This window comes from Engystomops pustulosus, chromosome 1 (genome assembly GCF_040894005.1).
Source record: "Engystomops pustulosus chromosome 1, aEngPut4.maternal, whole genome shotgun sequence".
Taxonomy (NCBI): Eukaryota; Metazoa; Chordata; class Amphibia; order Anura; family Leptodactylidae; genus Engystomops; species Engystomops pustulosus.
The window spans coordinates 150,732,272-150,756,487 of record NC_092411.1 but is presented as its reverse complement, the minus strand read 5'-3'; the positions used below and the strand labels follow the sequence as shown (position 1 = coordinate 150,756,487).

Genomic DNA, 24,216 nt, shown 5'->3' with positions numbered 1-24,216 from the left:
TAATAGCCGCAATCTGGGACTGGACTCTAGGTGGCACCTGGTCTTCACTAGAGCCCGCCACAAAGCGGGATGGTCTTGTTGAGGCAGGGTGCCAGCAGGTTGTACCACTGGTGCAACTATGCCCGCGGTGGCAGCCAGGGAAACGGAGTGTAGGACACAGTCCGAACCTGGGATGACAGCAGGAGTGCGGCTTGGATGGATGAGTTGGAACTCACAGCAGGCAGGAGCTGGCACAGGACCCAGGTGGGAAGGAGCGGAGAGGTCCTTGGAGGAGAGCTGGTGACTTGGAGGCGTCTGAGAACGCTGGAGCACGGGAGCCACCAGGAGCGTCTGGGAACGCTCGAGGAACATGGGAGCCAACAGGAGTGTCTGGAAACGCTGGAGGAACACAGGGAACACGGAGGCGTCTGGAAACGCTCGAGGAACACAGGGAACACGGAGGCGTCTGGAAACGCTCGAGGAACACAGGGAACACGGAGGCGTCTGGAAACGCTGACAGGCATCAACAGGAACCGCTGTGGAAAGCGAGGTCCGGAAACCTTGGAAGTTCCTTGTAAATGCTGAAGATCCGGCCAGGAAGAAAGGGAGGTGCCGGATTATAAGGGCGAGGCCGGATTAGCCGGCGCCAATCAGCAGGATGCTGGCCCTTTAAGGCTAGGAGAGCCAACGCTCAGGTCCCCACTCGCCTGGAACGAGGATGCCGGTTGTCCGGGCTGGTTGTGCCACGCCACATGGAAAGGCACGGGTGTACCTGCAAGGATCGCGGGTGCGGCCGTGACTCTGCTAATTATGCACGCCCTTGCAACCTTTCACTACCGTGTTCGGAGAGGGAGGCAACGGCACGCGAGGGGTGTGAATTCACGCCCCTTAATTTAATGTACTCACAACTTACCTTCTTCTAAGAGATCTCTCTATACGGTATATAACTACATTGGCTTTTTTAAATCATAAAATACAATTAAATTTAATAAATAAAAATGTTTAGGACACAATATAAATAGTACTTTTTATTACCGTTACCTTTGCAATACGGTGGAAATAATATTTAGTGCATTTTTCAAATTTACAATTTAATAAACTGTCTTCAAAGGTTTTTGTCTTGATACTGAAGCTCACCTCAAGTCATTGATAGGCACATTGCGTATGTGCCAATTTGTCGCACAGAATTTCTGCACTGCATAATTCTGTAGTATAGAGTGTAGGGTATGGGATTTATGACAATCCTGTAAATACAGGAATTTACACTGGTAGCAATAAGTGACATTTATAATTGTTTCTTATTTTCGCTGATGCCAAAGCGTAAATCGATGTTTATAACACAAAAATCAATGCATATTGTGCACCAGGATTAAAGGAAGCCTACCATCGCCATCATATACCTTGTTAGGTAGATCTGATGGCAGGTTCTTGTATTTATGGGCAGCCTGATGCTTTTTACACACATAGGCAAATTTTCTTTGGAGGTTACTGGACTGTGGAGTAGTCGCGCCATGGAGCGGGAGTAGCCTCTTTGAATACACCCTAATGGCAATCGATGTAGCTGTGCAAACTAGTCTGTGAAGCTGGCGTTCTGTGCATGCGCAGCATGCAGAACTCCAGCTTTGGAGGCGATAAGTGCAGCTACATCGAGCTGCACGGTGAAGACTTCTTGTAGGAGGTATTGAAAGAGACTACTGGAGCATGAAGTAGCCATAGCTCCTGCTCCACTCCCCAGTAGCCTCCAAAGAAAATTTGTAAATATATATATCTCTATCTCTCTATCTCTATCCATAAAAACTGGAACCTGCCACCGGATCTACCTTATGAGTTATGAGTCCTCGATGGTAGACTTCACCATCCTGCAACCATTCCGCTACCGTGTGCACATACCAAAATATATTTATTTTGTTTCCTGGCAAAGTTTTTTTGCTATTGAGTATCAAAATACACAAAGTATTGATATCATTCCAAATTCTGGTATCGGTGCAACTCTTGTATAAAAGTCACTTTTAAGGGCATTGGACTTTTTGTTTATAGTATTGATTATTGTATTGTTAATTATATAATTTCACTGTAAACTGTCAGATATATAAAATTGTATTATAATTGTATATAATTGTATTTATTTTTTATATTTGTTCCAGGAGGCTATGTTTGGATCTGAACCTCAGCTACCATATCTAAGATATACCCCAACAGGTGGGAGAGGTGAGGAATGTAGTTTTTGTTTGTACATTACACATGCCTTGCACTTATGCGCTGTATATGAGGTGATACATACCAAGATGCCCACAAACCCTACTGATCTAAATGTAAAATTTCCTGTTTTTCAATTCTATAAATCGAACATTACCTGATTTCTGTGTGTCTGACTTGTAGGACATCTGGCAAATGGCAGAATTGGAAACCACCCATCCACTTTACCTGCCCCATAAGGATTGGGACTTCCAGTATGTCTTAATGCTGTCACAGAAGTCAGCGGAGCACAGTGGATAGTACCCAGCTATTAACCCTTTCACGACCTGTGACGTAATGGCACATCACGGGTCGGCCGCGGGTGCATGGAGAGGGCTCACGCGCTGAGCCCTCTCCATAGCCGGTAAGTCTTTGCTGCATATTGCAGCAAAGGCTTACCGGTAACACCCGTGATCGGTGCTAGCACCGATCGCGGGTGTTTTCACCTCGATCGCCGCCGGCAGCATTGCGTGGGCGTGGGCGCCGCCATCTTTTCGAGGATCGCCGCTCCCCGTGACGTCATCGGGGAGCGGCGATCCGTCGCCATGGTAACCTCAGGTCTCGCGAAGACCCGAGGCTACTTCGGGTTAACCCATGCATTACAATGTGCTATAAGCACATTGTAATGTATGAGTAGTAAAATCCCCATATACTGCCATACTGTAGTATGGCAGTATATGATAGGATCGTGCAGACCCCCTAGGGTTAAAGTACCCTAGGGAGTCTGAAAAGTACTAAAAATAAAAATAAAAAAAAGTTTAAAAAAAAAAAATTATAATAAAAAACCCTAAAAACTCAAATCACCCCCCTTTCCCTAGAACTGATATAAATATCAATAAACAGTAAAAATCATAAACACATTAGGTATCGCCGCGTCCGAAAATGCCCGATCTATCAAAATATGGTAACGGTTTTTCACTGCGTTTAATCCCGTAACGGAAAATCGCGCCCAAAGTCGAAAATGGCACTTTTTTTGTCATTTAAAAAAAAATAAAAAATTCTATAAAAAGTGATCACAAGGTCGAACAGTCCTAAAATTGATAACATTGTAAACGTCATCAAAATCCTCAAAAATCGACACCACCCACAGCTCAGTACACCAAAGTATAAAAAAGTTATTAGCGCCAGAAGATGGCAAAATCCCCAAAAAAATGTTTGTACAGGAGGTTTTAATTTTTTTAAATGTATGAAAACATTATAAAACCTATACAAATTTGGTATCCCCGTAATCGTACCGACCCAAAGAATAAAGTAGACATGAAATCCGTAAGATCCAAGCCCACAAGAAGGCGGCACAAATGCGTTTTTTTACCAATTTCACTGCATTTGGAATTTTTTTCCCGCTTCCTAGTACACGGCATGGAATATTCAATACCATCTCTATGAAGTGCAATTTGTTACGCAGAAAATAAGCCGTCACACAGCTCTGTACATGGAAAAATAAAAAAGTTATGGATTTTTGATCATGGGGAGTAAAAAATGAAAATGAAAAAACAAAAAAGGGCCAGGTCCTGAAAGGGTTAAAACCATTTAAAATAAATTTCTGGTGACATATTCCATTTAAACATAGATTTTATTCTAAACTTATTTACATTAATTTTATGTCACAATATGATATTGATGGCCCATTCTGAAGCTAGACTATTGAAATCCCCTTTAATCTTTTTATAGGACTACCAAAATAAGTTTTGCATGCCTTTTTCCTCCCTTATACAGATGTGCATTAACACTTCTTTAGAAAGATTTTCTTTGTCAGTTTTCACCCCCACTTATATATTATATTTTTTTTTTGCATTGTGAACCACAAAGTATTAAAATATGTATATATGTTAATACTATAGGCCAGTGGTGGCGAACCTATGGCACGGGTGCCAGAGGTGGCACTCAGAGCCCTCTGTGTGGGCACCCAGGCCATCACCAGAGAGGACTCCAGGTATCTTCCTGCAGTCCCAAACAGCCCAGGACTTGCTGTGCACATGGCTATTTTAAGGTGACAGGACTACCTGGGACTACTGGAGGAGTGGGAAGGTGTGGACAGATCTGGATTATCATTGAAGCTCCTCCTCCAGCCCTGACAATTATTACTGTTTATGGGACCCTGGAGGGAAGCTACAATGATCATCCAAATTTCCTGCTTTATTGGTGTCCTTAGGGTGCCGCTATGAATGAAAACTGTGACAGAGCAGGGCATATAAATCACTAATTAAATTTCTGTGTTGGCACTTTGTGATAAATAAGTTGCTCTTGGTTGTAGTTTGGGCACTCGGGTCTCTAAGAGGTTCGCCATCACTGCAGGCAGTGTTTTTTGTGTATCTTTTAACCCCTAGGCGCACCACGACATTATACTACGTCCCTGGGGCTACATGCTTAGCGCACCGGGACGTAGTATAACGTCCAGATTCTGGGAGTGGCTCACAAACTGCCGGACACCGCGCTGTAACATCCGCGATCGGAGCCGACTCCGATCGCGGGTGTTAACCCCTTACACGCCGCGGTCAAGCATGACCGCGGCGTGTAAGGGTGTTCCTGCTGTGGATCGGATCCCCCGTGCCGCTTACCGGGGGATCCGATCTTCTTCTGGGCAGCCCCAAAGTCTGCCTAGTGCTCCGGGGCTGCCCGATGTCCCTGCCAGTCAGTTCCCTTCTGGGTCGGACTGTAAACTTTCTGAGCATGCGCCTGCCTGCTCAGACAGTTTGCACTGCTCTACAATGAAATAGTATTGTAGAGCAGTGTATTGAACTTGAACCAGCAATGAGAGCATTGCTGGTTCAAATTCAAGTAAGTATAAGTAAAACAATGTAAAAACACATTAGAATAAATAAAAAATTAATACATAAAGATATAAGCCCCTAAAATGAAATTTTTCCATAAAAACACTTAATAAACTATTAAAAACCCAAACACACAAAAAAAGCCACATATTTGGTATTGCCGCGTCCGTAACAATCTGTATAATAAAACAGAATCGTTACTGGACCTGCACGGTAAACACGGGGGGGGGGGGGGCGCAAAAAAACGTTCCGAAAAAGAAAATTTTTAATTAATACCTTTTAAAATAATGATCTAAAAAGATCATGCAACAATCTGCATAATAAAACAGAATTGTTAGTGGACCTGCAAAATGAACCCCGTAAAAAAAATTAAAAAAAAACTCAAACGCTGCGAAAAAAAGATAATTTTCAATTAATACCCTTTAAAAAATGCTCTAAAAAGTGATTTTAAAAAGTTATGCACTCTAAAATGAGACCACTACAAAGAACAACTCTTCTCGCAAAAAAAAAAAACCCTAACCAGATTTGTAAGCTGAAAAATAAAAAAGTTATGCATATGAAAGTCAGTGATGCTAAAATTTACATTTTTGCCTAATTACTTCTTATTCAGTAAAATGGGAAATGTTTAAAAAAAACCTATATAAATAAGGTCTTTTCGTAATCGTGGAGACCCATAGAATAAAATTAATATACTATTTCTACGGTATGGTAAACGGCCAAAAAAAAAATACAAAAAAAGTTCCTAAAAAATTGATGATTTTCATTTCCTCTACCAACAAAGCGTTAATAAAATCTCACCAATTAGCTATAGATGCCCCAAAATTATGTACCATAAAAGTGCATCTCATGTGGCAAAAAAATAAGCTCCTATAGGTCCACAATAAAAAAACAAAAAAAAAATTATAGCCTGTACAATGTGACATAGCAAATCTGATCTGCATGGCGCCTCCTTCTCTTCTATGCCGGCCGTACGCCCATACAGCAGGTCACCACCACATATAGGGTATCGGTGTACTCGGTAGAAATTGGGTATCAAACGTTGTGGAGCCTTTTTTCATTTTATCCATTACAAATGTTTAATTTTCCACCCAAAATGAATATATTGTCAAAAAATATTACAATTTGTAGACCACACCTCCATTTTGTTTTAACCCCTATAAAACACCTAAAGGGTTAACAAACTTCTTAAAAATGGTTTTTCATACGTTGAGGTGTGTAGTTTCCATAATGCGGTAATTTACGAGTCTCGCTATTATTTAGGCCTCTCACGGTCAATTAAAAGTTGAGCAGGTCCATCTAAATATTAGTTTTGGTGATTTTCCCAAAAATTTGAAAAATGGCACCCAAATTCTGAGCCTCATAACATTCTAGTAAAATATGTGGAATCTTAAAAAACCATGCCAACATAAAGCAGACACTTGGGAAATGTAAGTTATGAATTTATTTGGGTGCTATGACTATCTGCATCAAAAGTAGAGAATTTAGAACTTTGAAAATAAAGCTTTTTTCCAAATTTAGTTTTTTTTCATAACTAAACACAAAAGATTTCATCCAAATTTTTAAACTAATTTGAAGTACTATGTGTCACGAGAAAACAGTCTCAAAATCCCCTGGATATCTTATAGCGTTCCAAAGCTATAACCACTTATAGTGACACAGGCCAGATATGAAAAATGGGGCCGCGTCCTTAAGGCCAAAAGAGGCTGAGTCCCGTAGGGGTTAAAGCGCAATATTCACCAAGGATGTAATTTTTAGCTGGTGACAGAATCCCATAGCCTGCTATGCTACGTTGATTATTCATTTATTTTTTTTAAATAATTTCTTTATTTTTTATATAGCGCACACAGATTATGCAGTGCTGCACAGAGCTTGGCAAATCAGTCCCTGTCCCCAATGGGGCTCACAATTTAATCAACCTACCAGTATATTTTGGAGTGTGGGAGGAAACCGGAGTACCCGGAGGAAAACTCAATTATAAAAAATACCTTTGTAAGCATTCTGTATATAAATATAAGACTCTCCACATGCTGCTGGCAGGGAGCCAGGTAATGTGAAGTAATGTTTAATAAAGTAGTGGCAGTATTTAGAATGCTGACAAAGGCATTTTTTTAACTCCACTCCGTTCCCATCATGAGAAGCACTTATCTCCCAAAGGACAGAACCGTTTAAGAATTGACAGCATACAAAGTAATATGAGAATCACACAATGGTCAACAAACTTTCTGAAATTTGTCAGGACAGCCTCTATTCTTATAAACTAGCCAGTTAAGGAAAGAATTGAATTAACGAAGTTCCTCCACATAGATAGGGTAGGTCGTCTTGGGGCCATCCATCTTAATGCCATAGTTTTTCTAGATAGAAAGAGAAATTCTCTAAGAAATATCCGCATATTATGTTGCCAAGATTTTTCATCCAAGACACTTAGCAGGAAATTTCTGGTCTGACCAGGATATGAACACCTATTACAGGGGACAACAGATCAATCACTGCCCGCCTAAAGTCCCCAACTACCGGGCAGGTCCAGGCCATGTGCCAGAAATCTGCATGAAGGGAATCTACAGCAGATACATCATGATGTAGGGATTTTATCCAATCCAATGGAAATAAAATTGAATTAGTTTGTTATTAGCAGAGGATGAATCATATAGAGGAGACTTTAATGCCTCTTTATAGGACTTCTCATTTAAAGACTTTATCAGTATTCTCCATCTGTTCTGTGTTCGAGATTCCTGCTGAGAGATTTTTGGGCAAATCGGATGGAAATAGATTGTTGAGATCAATCCCTGTGGACCTTGGGAACGTAATATACCAATGTGGGGGTAACTAGAGAAAACCTGGGAAGGGGTGCGAAATTAACCAGAAAAAGCATGTCTAATTTGTAAGTGTTTATAAAATTGTGACTGAGGAATATTGTAGTCAGACTGGAGTTGTTGAAAAGAGCCAAACATTATATTGTTCCCAATTCCACACATCTGGTAACTTAAAAAGTTCCGATAACCCAAGATTGTGCCATAATAGTGTTTCAGCTATTATATGTTTAAAACCAGCTTACAATTTAGCCTGACTCCATACGGATTTTCCAGTTTGAAGCGGAAGTAGACGCATAACATATATACAAGAATGTTCCAAGATGAGCCACAATGTAGACAGACCTAGGTAATGTGGCAAATGGTATTCTGAATTCGGTATGGGTGCATAAAGTAGCCCACTTTTAATATATTTGAACTGACCTGCTAAATAGTAGTATATTTTTAAGTATAGAAGTTCTGCCCTAGCCATAGTTTTAGGCCTCTGTAAAGAAGATAAACCTAACTTTGCTCTTGACGATCCCCATATAAAGGAAGTTATTAGGCTGTCCATCTGGTGGACGAATTGCATTGGAACAGGATCCGCTACATGCTTATTGGCATATAGACACTTGGGGAGGACTACCATTTTGAAAAGGTTTATCCGACCCATAGTGGAGAGCAGAATAGTCCGGCTATTTCAATGTTTTGGCCCTTTTTCTACTGTATTTTATCTGATTATATCTTAAACTTTAGTAAAACAAATCTAAACGGTCTCTTTGGTGACAAAGTCACAGAGCTGATCTAGGTAGAAGAACAATAGCTGTTCCATGCTGAAGGGAACGTGCTGATATTTGATGGCAGACTGCAAAACAAGGACAGAAACTGTTTAACTTGACCACCTTTTGCTAAATCGCTGGAGCAAGAGCTCAAGTATAATAGGTCAACTTCTGATGACAGGTTCCCTTTAAAGTTAGTCATGAATTGTATTTTAAGAATGCACCCAACCGAGAAAGGGACAGGAAACCTGAACATGAAAAGGAGACTCCCTCTCTAGCCTCTGTGGTTTCCTGTGACTGAAAGGAGATCTTAGTCTCTGTCAGGCAAAGAGGACAGAAGATATTTTTAGATTACCTTGCTAGGTCCCTTGAGTAGGATGAGGTGAGTGCCTGTTGCGTGTCCTGTGGCAGACTGCTTAGCCACTTGTGGGGCGTCTCCAGAAGCAATTTCAGGAGTCGCGCATGTTCTGTGACCCTTTTTTAAGTGCAAGGCAGTCATTGTGAGTCTTCCATTACCACGAAGGGCGGAACTTGCGGTGCTGCAGGACTTCTGGCCAGTACTATTGTCCGGCACAGCACATGATGATTTTGTAGGACTGTGTTGTGTCTGTTGGATTGAGCAGGATAATCTCTGGAAAAGTGGAAGCTGCTCAAAAAAGGCAGGTTGCCCTCAACCTATCAAATATTTACCTGTTTGGAGTAAACTGTGGAGAATCCACCATTTGGCTGGAGTCACTGTCTACTTTAAAGCGTAACTGTAAAATTACTTGACAAAAATTAGTTTTAGCACAGCTGGAGAGAGCCTTTGATAATTCCAAAGAAACCTGTATCAGGCTTCAGCTTCTTCCAATCCTGAGATAGATATGACGTTATCTATAAAACACTCTCAGCTTTTCCTGAAGTGAGCTGGACTTCCTGGTTTTGACATCAGCTATGGGCAATGATGTCAATAGCACTCGGCATTCACGTGAATGTGCACAAACAGCTCAGCCATTCAGGATACAGAGTCAGTGTTACTGCTTTTACAGTGAAAGACAGGGGAGACAAAGAGCACTGAATCTACTACAGTTATTTACTACATCACAAAGAAAAAAATATGCAGTATTAAGGTTGTGTTCACATGCAGCATTAACGTGTGCTTTTTCAAACACCTGAGAACAGCTGAGATGATTTGCCTGATTACATAGCTGTTAACATTGCGTTTACAAAATGCAAATGTCTACATGATGTTAACATATAGCGATAGTATAGCGTTAATGCAGTTGCATCCTACAACCTCCTACATCCTGGTCATTGGATTATCTGGGAAGACATTTGTTTCAACCTCCAACAGTATAAAGCAGAGGAGGGAACTGTTATTTTAAAAAGAGAGAGGACGGACTGACCATGCTGAAGATATATCTCTAGAGTCTAATAAAGAATGTAGGGACCTAATATTAGTTAATATAAAAGTCTGGGCCTGGTAGACTTCCTCTTATTTGTCAGGTCAGCACTGGGTGTAGCGGGCACACTCTCTGAAGGGATTGACTTTCAGGAAAGCCTTGATTATGTCCTGTCCCTGTGCCGCAAATGCACCTTCCCTCCACATGTCCTTTACTCCTCACTTTCTATGTGCCCCTTTTGAGTAGCTCCTTTTTTGTTAGCCTCCCCATTTAAAATCCACAGTTTTCCAGATCCCCTCCTTTTAAATCTCCTTTTCTGTAATGCCTCTGCACACATTTTATACCCTTTTCTGTAGCCCTCACAAATCTTGTCCCCTTTACTTTACATTACCACTTAAATGCCATTTGTAGGTACTTCCCTCTTTCTATTTAACAGTCAATGTGGGGGGAATTTTAGATTCTTTTAAAAAGATCTCTGATTTATCAATCCTGTCCTTGCCTCCTCCTTCCAGACAAGACCTCAACTACAGGACTGCCTTTAATGGTGGAACATCCAGCATCTTGTACCTAACCTAATCTCCTGAAAACTCTCCCCCTAGTTCTACCCTTGGTTATGAATTTTTAAAACATACATCCCCTAGCATCTTACTTGTTATGCCATTTTTCCTTTATCCTTGACTTTTAATACGCCCCCTTCAATAATGCCCCATTTATACAGTATATACTGGAGTATAAGCTGACCAGAATGTAAGCTGAGGAACCTAATTTTACCACAAAAAAACTGGGTGAACTTATTGACTAGAGTATAAGCCTAGGGTGCAAAATACATTGGTTGCAGCCCTCCCCTCGATAAAGAGGGCTTTAGAAATTATGCAAATGAGTATGAGGGGCATTCGGCTCAATTAACAGCTATTAAGCCTGGAACCCCTCAGGCATAATTATTTGCATAATCTTTTAATCCTTTAAAAAAAGGCATAAAAGATCAGCAGATCCAGCAGAACCTGCATGTAAGTGTGCTTGGGTTTTCAATCCTCTAAATATTATTAGAACAAGTCATCTAATCCAGTGCGCATATCATAATTTCTAATTGCAATGTAGCAGTTCTGCTAAACCTTCCTATATAGTATAGAGGACCCCATTTATCTAAACTAGAGTAAAGTTGTATTTACTCTAAATGGTAAAGTTGTATTTTGTTTCAATGACAACCAACTTGGCATTTATTTTGCCAAACCCCTTTAAAACATGAAAGCTAAGCTCTGATTGGTTGGTTTGAAACGTGTTGCGGAATTTGATGGTGCCATATAAATAAAGATTATTATTATAATGAGACAAAATATTTTCTAAATTGAATGTGACTGGATGAGTTGTACCAAATTACACTTATCCTAGGCCCCAGAAATCACACGACTTCCTCAAAATGGAGTTAAAAGAGCAGTTTTCAGAATTTCACACCTTCAATGTGTGAGTGTGACCTCAGCATTTAGAAAAAGATACATAATGCACTTTTCCACTTCAATATGTCAAGCTTAACTGAGAAAAGATGTCACCAACTGGCACTGAAAAGAACTCATGCAAAAAAAGCCCTCAAACAGCTCTGTCAACTGAAACATACTAAAGTTATTCCTCCGAAAAGATGGCAATATGAAAATTTTTATTACTAGTGTTTCCAAAGTAAAATTGTAAAAATCTATTAAAAAAATAAATTAATTGCTGTAATCGTAGTCATCCATAGAATAAATATAACATGTTATTTTTATGGTACAGTAAAAATCTGAAACCAGAATTGATGATTTTCTTTTCCTCCATGCATTCAAGACTTAAAGGGGTATTCCGGGAATACGAACGTCTGACACAAAAACCCATGATTGTATAAATAAATGAGTACAACAATACTCAATGTCGTTGGTCACAAAATGGAGCTTAAATAGTTTGATTTACAAAATTTATGGCCTCTCTAAAGTAGGTGGAGTTATCACTAAGATGGCTGCCACTAGAAACTACAAGTTCCATGATCCTTTAGTTCTCAGTAAACTCCTCCTACCTATTATGCTCTGCTCCCAGTGATGATGTAACAGACTGTGCTGCTCTGCTCTGTGCTGCTCCTCGTAGCTGCGCGCTCTCGGCCGAGTCCCCCGGCAACTGCGGCCTTCTGCGCATGCGCAGTAGCTCTGGCCCCAGAGCCGCGGCCGCGCAGCCAAAGGCCTGCATTCTGCGCATACGCAGAACGCAGGGGACTAGGACGAGGGCGCGCAGCTACGAGCCACGCTGAAGATTAAATGGTAGGCGGAGTAACGTGGCTACTGGTGCGTGGAGTAGCCGCGACTAGTAGCCTCATGTCCGGGTACTCCACGCCCCAGTAGCCACATAAATAAATTTGTATATGCCTGCAATAAAGTTTTCTAAAAGATAGCCGGGACATGAGGATTAGCCCAAAAAGGGCTATCTTCACGTCCCATTCATCCACCTACCACCCCTTCTACCTTTATCGGGGTGGTAGGTTCCCTTTAATGCACTGGTGTGGGCCCAAACAGCAGTTTGCCACCACATATGATATTGACTTACTTGTGCGAAATTGGTGAAAATCAAATCAATATTTGTGGAGCATTTTGTGACTTTAAAATGTGAAAAATACATTCTTTTAGCCAAAGAAATAAAAAATTTCAAAATTGTATAATTTATGGGGTTTTACTATTATTTAGGCCTCTCAAAGTGACTGAAAAGCCAACCTGGTCCCTCCAAAAGTATCAGGTTTCATTTTTTATGAAAATGTAAAAACACATCTCACGTAAAGCTTTATAACATTCAACAAAAATGATAGGATGCAGAAAAAATCCATGTCAAATAAAGCAGACATTCAGTAAATGTTAATTATCAAGTCATTTTGGTGGTATGACTGTCAGAAATGTATAAGATTAAAAATATCGAAAATCGAGAATTTTCCGAATATCCGGTTTTTCCATAAATTCAAAACATATTGCCCAAATTTGTCAACTAACATGAAGTGCGGTGTGTCAAGACAAAACAACCATAATACCAACCAGAGGCCATACACCACAAGTCCAGTACCACACTGTCTGAACAAGGGTGTTCGGACAGTGTGGTACTGGACTTGTGGAGGTTGGTATTATGGTTGTGTCATAGCTGGCTCAAAATAATTTGGGGGGATTTAAAGTATTGGACTAGTATCTCTTTTAATGGGGTGTTTTTAAATATTTTTTACAGGTCATTGTGTATGACTGCTGTGATAAATTAAGATTGTGTACCATATGAAGTATTGGTTACTCTACTTATTTAGTGCTATTGAGGGTTTTTTCTTGTTAAATGTCAGTAACAATAGTTTAAAAATTTACCTGACTCCAAGTCACGTAGGTGACTTTATCTATCCCCTGAGTAAAGGTGTCATACAGTAAACCCCTCTCAGAGCTCCCTCATTCTTCCTCCCTTCTGACTAGTACATTTGACCTATTCAAACAAATCCTGCACTTGCTAGGTCTTCTTCCGACATGCACAGTAAGCAGTGAAGAGGATTTGTGTCTTGAGTTGTGACTTCTTCGGCAGTGAGCAAGGTAACCCACTCACTGCATAGTTACAGACAGGAGGTTAAAATACATAGTTTAGAGGTTGATTCTGCTCAAAGTCCTCAGCCATGGCTTACCATCTTTTGAGATATTATTTTGCATGGGGGACTAAACCAAATATGGGCCATCTGATGAATTGATAAGAGGAAATGTATCATGGCATGGCACTGCTTAAAAGGGCAAGGCCTAGAGCAGTGATGGCGAACCTATGGCACTGGTGCCAGAGATGGCACTTGGAGGCCTCCCTGTGGGCACACGGACTGTCTCCCAGGCACAGAGTTTGCCAGACATAGCACCTTCCTGCAGTCTCAGGCAGTCCAAGTAGGGACCCATCTTGTGCTGCTTGGTCCTGTCTGAAGAGTTAGGAGGTGTGGACAGGGTCGGATTGGAGCTCAAAGATTCTGGTAGCAATAACTTTGTTACTGCTTAGATTGCCATGTAGGCACTTTGGGAAAAGCTAGAGTTTTTGGGGTCTCATTTGGGGCACTCAATCTCTAAAAGGTTCTCCATCACTGGCCTAGAGTAAGGCAAGTCTGGTACTGCCCTTGTAAGCTTTAGTCAATTGGGTGCTCCAAAACTACACCCTATGGCTTAAAAGGAACACTTTAACCTAAATCCCTGATTCCCGGTATATATATTGTTAAACCACTTATCCAGCAGCCAGGTACTTTTCATGAGACGGGTAAGACTATTCTTTACTACTATATTGCAAGATGCTGCTAATTGTTCTACCGTGGTGTCATCAGATCCGTTATGGTTAGATTAATTGTTGCTACAGGACATTGGTGTTTTAATACGCTTTTTTTTTTTTGCTGCGTTATCTGAAAAAATGTTTCAAATACATATTGCCACCCGAACATTACATTCAGTTTTGTCCCATAGTGTTCCTTTGCAAAATGTGGATTGGTAGCAACCTAATTGTATCTCCCTGATGTTTTTCAGATTCCCAGGAAAAAGACCAGCTGCTTTGGGATCCTAATGTACTTCCAGAAAGAGAAGTGGAAAATTACCTCAATCAAGCAGTGGAGTATCAACACCAGACTGGGGGAAGATCTTGTCAAGATGAAGGAAACATCAGGGATAATGAACAGGTGATTGAATTGGTTCATTTGCTGTATGCTGCATTTATTGTATGTGTTGTACTATGGATTCCTTCATAATTGCATTCCACTTCCCTTTTCTCCACCTTTATTAGGCTCTATACGAGTTGGTGAAATGTAGATTCAACACAGATGAGGCTCTACGAAGGCTGTCTTTTAATGTCAAGGTTGTACAAGGTGAGGGATGGGACATTTGTTTAACCTGTTGCCGCCGATCTTACATTTTTGCATTTTCAGTTTTCACTTCCCATATTCAAAAATCCATTTTTTTTTCACCTACAGAGCTGTATGAGGGCTTGCTTTCTGCAAAACAAATTGTATTTCTTAGTGACAATATTTAATATTCTTGGGAAGCTGGAAAAAGCAATCCAAATGACACCTCTCCTTTATTCTGTTGGTTGGTACCATCACAAAAGCAAGTGTGCCATAGGATCATAAAAATTCTTTTGTATTTTAATTATTTTTAATAGATTTTCAAAAAAATGTTAACTTTTGTACAAAAATAGTTCAGAGTTTTGCCATATTCTGAGGCCAATAACTTTTTCATACTATTTCCATTACACGGTTCACTTTCGGGAATAATCATTTTTATATTTTGATAGGCATCTCCTTGTCTCAAGATGCACACTTTAACATGTTTTCATTTGTTTCTTTTTATAACAGTTCTATTCCAGCCTTTATCAAGTAAATTCATACATTAATCATAAAATAATATTTTCTTTATTATGTAAATGAGGCTGGGCACATGGAGAGTGGCAGTGATGTCACCCCTGTTACCTCTCCCCTCTTATCTCCCTACTCATGTCTGTGTGTAATGTATAGTAAAGCAGTTCTAATGACTGTGCTTTATCTGCTGACATGCTGCATCCTCCTAATATACAGGTGAGACACAGACATCAGCTACACATGAATCTGACATGTTCTGCAGGGGGCACCAGCACCAGGAAGCACATGGAGGAGCCATTACACATTATACAGGCCGTCAGTCAAGCACTGGGGGGGTGTGGCTGTACCATGTTGGAACTAGTGAAAAACCAAAAGAACAGTTATTTAATAAAAAAATAAATGAATAAAAATATCCATAAGCCCCATAAACATAAGAGCCATATAACAAAAAAAGTCTAAATCCTAACACAAACCCCACATATAAAGTATCACCGCATCCGTAACAACTCGTAGATTTAAAAAAGATCATTATTTAACCAGCTTGATGAAAACTGTAGGAAAAAACGTTAAAAAGCCACCAAAAATTATGATTTTTACTTGTTTACAAAAACAAAAAATGCAGTAAAAAGGGATAAAAAAAAACATATGTACTCCAGAATGATACTTCTGCAAAGTACAACATGTCCTGCAAAAACAAGCCATCAATCCGCTCCGTAGCCAAAAAAGTAAAAATATTATGCCACTTGGAAGACAGCGATGCAAAAATGATAGATTTTCCCCCCCATTAGGGTTTTATTTGGCAAATTAAGTAAAATGTAAGGAAAAATACCTACGTATGGTATCCCCAAAATTGTATTGACCCATAGAATAAAGATAACATGATTATTAGGCTATACGGTGAACAGCAAAAAAGAAATGTAAAAAATCCAGTACAGAATTGATGCTTTTCTACTCCTGCCCTCAAAAAAAAAAAAGTTCTGAAATTTTCAACAATGGGGGATACCAGCCCCAAAATGGTAACACTGGAAAAAGCATCTCATCCCGCAAAAAAAAAAAAACCCATCACATGGCCCCAATAACGGAAAAGCTAAAATTTTATAGCTTACCAAAGGGGCCATGAGACAATTAAAATGCTGGCAGCTGCAGGTCCCTCCTTCCCTTCTGCGCTTTGCTGTGCCCACATAAAACAAGTAACGGCCACATGAGGGGGCATAACAAATTTTAAGATGGGTTTTCTCATTTTTATCTTTTGGAAATGTGTAAATTTTAGGGCTAAATAAACATAACAGACAAAATTTGACCATTCTAAATTTCACCACCATTACTATGAAGATCTTAAGGTGGTAACAATCTTCCTAAAAGCTGTTTCTGATAGTTTGAGAGGTGCTGATTTGAAAATGGATTGCTTATGTAGGGGGTTTTTGATGTTATATATTTAAAATTTAATTAAAAAAACGCAATTATCCCCAAAGTGGTCAATTCTGAAAATACAGAAAACAGATATTCCATTTCTAAGCCGCGTGGCATCAAAATAGTTACCCAGACATTTCAAAAATTATGAAAATGTAAAGTAGACATTTGGGAAATGTTATTCAGCAACTAATTTAGGTGGTAAATCTATCTACCTGTAAACATGATGATTTCGAATTTTGAAAAAGGCAAATTTTTCAAAAAATTATTTAAAAAAAAAACCCCCACAAAACTTGGCAGCCAAAATTCACCACTAAAATGAAGTACAACATGTGGGGAAAAAATCTCAGAATCGCTTTGATTAATAAGTGTTCAAAAGTTAACCATTATTTGGTTAACCATATAAAGCAAAGCATGTCGGAATACAAAAAATGGTTCTGAGCCTTAATGGCTACGTCTTGAAGGGGTTAGCAGAGCAAATCTTTGTTTACTATTTATGGCTTTTTTTAACCCTGAATGTGCGTTTACGTATTTCAGTTGAAACTGGGTCTAAACGGAATCGTAATCAGTTTTGATGTAGTTTTGGGTGAAGTTTCTTTAACAGGTGAATTTGATTTTGAAAGTTAAACCTGTTAAATAATTGAGATTTAACTGTTCGTTTAACCCCTTACCGACATGTGACGTAATACTACGTCACATTCCAGGTGCGGGTGCATGGAAAGGGCTCACGGGCTGAGCCCTCTCCATAGCCGGTAAGTCTTTGCTGCATATTGCCGTTTTCCCACCGATCGGTGTCGGCGGCTTCAAAAAGATGGTGGCGCATGGGCCATCTTGCCGGGGATCGGCGCTCCCCGTGATGTCATCGGGGAGCGGTGATCCATCACCATGAAAGCCTTGGTTCTTCCAAAGACCCGAGGCTGCTTTGTGCCAACCCATTCATTACAATGTGCTATCAGCACATTGTAATGAATGAGGAGGGAAATCCCTCCTCAGTATATGATAGGATCATACAGACAACCTAGGGTTAAAGTATCCTAGAGAGTCTGAAAAATAGTAAAAATCAAAAAATACAAAAACATAAACATTCAAATCACCCCCCTTTCCCTAGAACTGATATAAATATATAAATAAACAGTAAAAATCATAAACACATTGGGTATCGCTGCGCCCGAAAATGCCTGGTCTATCAAAATATAATAATGGTTTTTCACTGCATTTAACCACCTAATGGAAAATGGCGCCCCAAAGTCGAAAATGGCACTTTTTTGCCATTTTAAAAAAATATAAAAAATTCTATCAAAAGTGATCAAAAGGTCGCACAATCCTAAAAATTATAACATTGAAAACGTCCTCAAAAGTCACAAAAAAGACACCTCCAAAAGCTCTGTATACCAAAGTATGAAAAAGTTATCAGCCCAAGAAGTCAACGTATTTACGTATTTCAGTTGAAACTGGGTCTAAACGGAATCGTAATCAGTTTTGATGTAGTTTTGGGTGAAGTTTCTTTAACAGGTGAATTTGATTTTGAAAGTTAAACCTGTTAAATAATTGAGATTTAACTGTTCGTTTAACCCCTTACCGACATGTGACGTAATACTACGTCACATTCCAGGTGCGGGTGCATGGAAAGGGCTCACGGGCTGAGCCCTCTCCATAGCCGGTAAGTCTTTGCTGCATATTGCCGTTTTCCCACCGATCGGTGTCGGCGGCTTCAAAAAGATGGTGGCGCATGGGCCATCTTGCCGGGGATCGGCGCTCCCCGTGATGTCATCGGGGAGCGGTGATCCATCACCATGAAAGCCTTGGTTCTTCCAAAGACCCGAGGCTGCTTTGTGCCAACCCATTCATTACAATGTGCTATCAGCACATTGTAATGAATGAGGAGGGAAATCCCTCCTCAGTATATGATAGGATCATACAGACAACCTAGGGTTAAAGTATCCTAGAGAGTCTGAAAAATAGTAAAAATCAAAAAATACAAAAACATAAACATTCAAATCACCCCCCTTTCCCTAGAACTGATATAAATATATAAATAAACAGTAAAAATCATAAACACATTGGGTATCGCTACGCCCGAAAATGCCTGGTCTATCAAAATATAATAATGGTTTTTCACTGCATTTAACCACCTAATGGAAAATGGCGCCCCAAAGTCGAAAATGGCACTTTTTTGCCATTTTAAAAAAATATAAAAAATTCTATCAAAAGTGATCAAAAGGTCGCACAATCCTAAAAATTATAACATTGAAAACGTCCTCAAAAGTCACAAAAAAGACACCTCCAAAAGCTCTGTATACCAAAGTATGAAAAAGTTATCAGCCCAAGAAGTCAACGTATTTACGTATTTCAGTTGAAACTGGGTCTAAACGGAATCGTAATCAGTTTTGATGTAGTTTTGGGTGAAGTTTCTTTAACAGGTGAATTTGATTTTGAAAGTTAAACCTGTTAAATAATTGAGATTTAACTGTTCGTTTAACCCCTTACCGACATGTGACGTAATACTACGTCACATTCCAGGTGCGGGTGCATGGAAAGGGCTCACGGGCTGAGCCCTCTCCATAGCCGGTAAGTCTTTGCTGCATATTGCCGTTTTCCCACCGATCGGTGTCGGCGGCTTCAAAAAGATGGTGGCGCATGGGCCATCTTGCCGGGGATCGGCGCTCCCCGTGATGTCATCGGGGAGCGGTGATCCATCACCATGAAAGCCTTGGTTCTTCCAAAGACCCGAGGCTGCTTTGTGCCAACCCATTCATTACAATGTGCTATCAGCACATTGTAATGAATGAGGAGGGAAATCCCTCCTCAGTATATGATAGGATCATACAGACAACCTAGGGTTAAAGTATCCTAGAGAGTCTGAAAAATAGTAAAAATCAAAAAATACAAAAACATAAACATTCAAATCACCCCCCTTTCCCTAGAACTGATATAAATATATAAATAAACAGTAAAAATCATAAACACATTGGGTATCGCTGCGCCCGAAAATGCCTGGTCTATCAAAATATAATAATGGTTTTTCACTGCATTTAACCACCTAATGGAAAATGGCGCCCCAAAGTCGAAAATGGCACTTTTTTGCCATTTTAAAAAAATATAAAAAATTCTATCAAAAGTGATCAAAAGGTCGCACAATCCTAAAAATTATAACATTGAAAACGTCCTCAAAAGTCACAAAAAAGACACCTCCAAAAGCTCTGTATACCAAAGTATGAAAAAGTTATCAGCCCAAGAAGTCAACGTATTTACGTATTTCAGTTGAAACTGGGTCTAAACGGAATCGTAATCAGTTTTGATGTAGTTTTGGGTGAAGTTTCTTTAACAGGTGAATTTGATTTTGAAAGTTAAACCTGTTAAATAATTGAGATTTAACTGTTCGTTTAACCCCTTACCGACATGTGACGTAATACTACGTCACATTCCAGGTGCGGGTGCATGGAAAGGGCTCACGGGCTGAGCCCTCTCCATAGCCGGTAAGTCTTTGCTGCATATTGCCGTTTTCCCACCGATCGGTGTCGGCGGCTTCAAAAAGATGGTGGCGCATGGGCCATCTTGCCGGGGATCGGCGCTCCCCGTGATGTCATCGGGGAGCGGTGATCCATCACCATGAAAGCCTTGGTTCTTCCAAAGACCCGAGGCTGCTTTGTGCCAACCCATTCATTACAATGTGCTATCAGCACATTGTAATGAATGAGGAGGGAAATCCCTCCTCAGTATATGATAGGATCATACAGACAACCTAGGGTTAAAGTATCCTAGAGAGTCTGAAAAATAGTAAAAATCAAAAAATACAAAAACATAAACATTCAAATCACCCCCCTTTCCCTAGAACTGATATAAATATATAAATAAACAGTAAAAATCATAAACACATTGGGTATCGCTGCGCCCGAAAATGCCTGGTCTATCAAAATATAATAATGGTTTTTCACTGCATTTAACCACCTAATGGAAAATGGCGCCCCAAAGTCGAAAATGGCACTTTTTTGCCATTTTAAAAAAATATAAAAAATTCTATCAAAAGTGATCAAAAGGTCGCACAATCCTAAAAATTATAACATTGAAAACGTCCTCAAAAGTCACAAAAAAGACACCTCCAAAAGCTCTGTATACCAAAGTATGAAAAAGTTATCAGCCCAAGAAGTCAAACCCCCCCCCCCCCAAAAAAAATTTTTGTACAAGAGGTTTTAACCCCTTTGCGCACCCTGATGTGATACTACGTCATCGGATGCGGGTCGTTCTGACTATGTAATATGCTGCAATACATTAGTATTGCAGTATATTACAATGAACAAGTAATCAAATGATCACTTGTTCATGTCCCACCCTGGGACAAAATAAAACAGTAAAAAAAAGTTAAAAAAAAACAAAGTGCAATTTAAAAAAATGATTAAAAATGAATAAAAGTCCCTTGAAGTCCCATCCCATGCAATAATACAATAAAACATAAAAAAGTGAAAATCACCATAAAAACACAACATATTGGACATCACAACGTCGTACAACCCGTACAATAAAATAAAATCGTCACTGAACCCGTACGGTGAACGACGTAAAAAAAATAAAAAACACAAAAAAACTTGCAAAAATTATGAAATTTTCACATCTGACGTCATAAAAAGCGCATTAAGTAATCAAAAAGTAAAATTTACCCCGACATGATACCAAGAATAAGTACAGCTTGTCCCGCAAAAAATAAGCTATAAACCAGCTCTGTAAACAAAAAAATATAAATGTTCTGCCCATTGTTACATGGCGATACAAAAACAAGCAAATTTCTCACAAAATTAGTTCTATATTCTGAAAAACAAGTTAACCATAAAAAAGCCATATAAATGGGATATCGCCTTAATCGTGATGACCCGTAGAATAAAGATAACACATTATTTTTATGGTATGGTGAACGTCCGGCGAAAAAATGCTAACAACCATAAACAAGAATTAATGATTTTTTTAACCACCACCAAGAAAGAGTTAATAAAATCTGATTATTGGCTATTGAGCCCCCCGTAAATGATGTCCCTGAAAAGTGGATTTCATCCACAAAAAAAAATAATCTCCCATATGTCCAAATTACAAAAAAATAAACATTTTCTAGCCTGTAAAATGTGACATTGCAGATCTGCTCTGAATGGCGCAGATTCCCTTCTATGCCCGGCCGTGCGCCCGTACAGCTGTCACCACCACATATGGGGCATCCTTATACTCGGGAGAAATTGGGTATCAAACTTTTTGGAGTTTTTTATCATTTAATACTTTGTAACGGTTTAATTTTTGGCCAAAATTAATACATTGTCTAAAAAATTACAGCTTGTAAATTACACCTTCATATTGTTTTAACCGATGTGAAGCATCTAAAGGGTTAACACACTTCTTAAAGTTGATTTTTTTTTTTACACATTGAGGGGTGTAGTTTCTAAAATGGCATGATACATGCTGTTTAGGCCTCTCAAAGTCAGTTAAAGCTGAGAAGGAGCCTCTAAATAAGGGTTTTGGCGATTTTCATAAAAATGAGAAAAATTGCACCCAAAATTCTGAACCTCCTAACAACCTAGAAAAGAGAGAGGATGCATAAAACCCTATGCCGATATAAAGCAGACATTCGGGAAATGTTCGTTATAAAGTTACTTGGGTGCTATGACTATCTGCCTGAAAAGCAGAAAATTTTGAACTTTGAAAATGAAAAAATTTCAGAAATTTTTGCCAAATTTAAATTTTTTTCATAACTAAACACAAAAGATATCATCAAAATTTTTCTATTACTTTGAAGTACAATGTGTAACGGTAAAACAATCTCAAAATCCCCTGGATATGTTAAAGCGTCGCGAAGAAATGGCATAGACACGAAGGGGTTAATTTTTGTAAATGTATGAAAACCTTATAAAACCTATACAAATTTGGTATCCCAGTAACCGTATCGACCCAAAGAATAAAGTAGACATGTCATTTGGGGCGTACAGTGAAATCCAAGCCACAAGAATACGGCGCGGAAGTACACGGCATTAAATATTAAATACCACCATTTTGAAGTGTAATTTGTTACGCAGAAAATAAGCCATAACACAGCTCTGTACATGGAAAAATAAAAAAGTTTTAGATTTTTGAAGGTGGGGAGTGAAAACACAAAAATGAAAAAGGGCTGCGGCCGGAAGGGGTTAATGTTTTCCACCTGTTAAATTATGAAACTGCACCTAAAACCACCTCGAAACTGATTACGATGCAACTTTAATATCAATGTATGAACGCACGCTGATATTTCAGTGAAATCCATATTACTCACAGGTAGCAAAACATAAGGTCACGAAAAGTGTGGTTACACGTGCCGCTGGCGTTGCATTTACAAACAAGCAACCAGTGTTTTGCATGTATACGAAACACATTTTTGGTCAAAGCACAGCCCCCAGAAAAGGTCTATGGCACCTGATTAGGGTGCGGTGAGCACACGGTCTCACTACCCCAGTGATGGCTAACCTATGGCACTGGTGCCAGAGGTGGCACTCAGAGCCCTTTCTGTGGGCACTCAGGCCATCACCAGAGAGGACTCCAGGTATCTTCCTGCAGTCCCAGATAGCCAGGACTGTTTTAAAGGAGCTATTTTAAAAGGAGCTATTTTAAAGTGACAGCTCTACCTGAGACTACTGTAGGGGTGGGAAGGTGTGCACAGATTGGATTATCATTGTAGCTTCTGCTCCGGCCCTGACAATTCTTCTTGTTTATGGGATCCTGGAGGGAAGCTACAATGATCATCCAAATTTCTCCTACTTTCCGCTTTATTGGTGTCCTCAGTTGCTGGTATCAATGAAAACTGTGCCAGAGAAGGGAGTATAAATCACAAATTAAATTTCTGTGTTGGCACCTTGCGATAAATAAGTGGGTCTTGGTGGTAGTTTGGGCACTCGGTCTCTAAAAGGTTCGCCACCACTGCACTACCCCGTCATCTGGCCCATTGACTTTCTATGGAGAGAGTGAGGTGAGCAGCTTTCACACCCCTCCTACATCCTATGTACAGTCTTGTGCACGGGGCCTTACAGGAGAGATGTGAGAACGTCTAGAAATTGACAAGTCGCATAAATGTACACACCAGGGGTAATGAATAATAGTATTTTACAGCCATAAACAAATGATGTTTATTTACACAAAAATGACCAAACTTTATATTTATGTTCCGATAAGGTAATCTGTGCGCATGGAGTGAGGATGAATGCAGAAGTTTTGAGCAAGGGTTTCGGGTCTATGGTAAAAACTTTCATCTCATCCAGGCAAACAAGGTACAATAAATGTTTTGTGTATGTATTTTTATGTATGAAATAAAAAATCAGATCATGAGAATGTCCTGTTTTTCTTTCTGCAAGGTGCGTACTCGGTCAGTGGGAGAGTGCGTACAGTACTATTACACCTGGAAGAAGTCAGAGCGCTATGAGCATTACACTCAGAGCCGTCTGGGAAGGAGGAAGCCGCTGATGAACACTACAACAGTGTGAGTTATTAAGGCACCAGTTTTCATTGTATGCAGACAGCTGAAAAATA

General features: G+C 39.7%; 1 protein-coding gene across 4 annotated transcripts in view; it reads left to right on the top strand.

Moving 5' to 3' along the window:
* Window positions 1–24,216, top strand: part of MIER2 (MIER family member 2) — a 43,761-nt gene that overhangs the window by 9,682 nt on the left and 9,863 nt on the right. For 3 of the 4 annotated variants that reach the window (XM_072110848.1, XM_072110867.1, XM_072110877.1), the window contains exons 6-10: window positions 2,124–2,187; window positions 14,453–14,601; window positions 14,706–14,787; window positions 23,863–23,957; window positions 24,042–24,166. In XM_072110848.1, the coding sequence (XP_071966949.1) occupies window positions 2,124–2,187; window positions 14,453–14,601; window positions 14,706–14,787; window positions 23,863–23,957; window positions 24,042–24,166 (515 nt within the window). The remainder of the gene's footprint in view (window positions 1–2,123; window positions 2,188–14,452; window positions 14,602–14,705; window positions 14,788–23,862; window positions 23,958–24,041; window positions 24,167–24,216) is intronic. The other variant, XM_072110857.1, reaches the window with a different exon arrangement.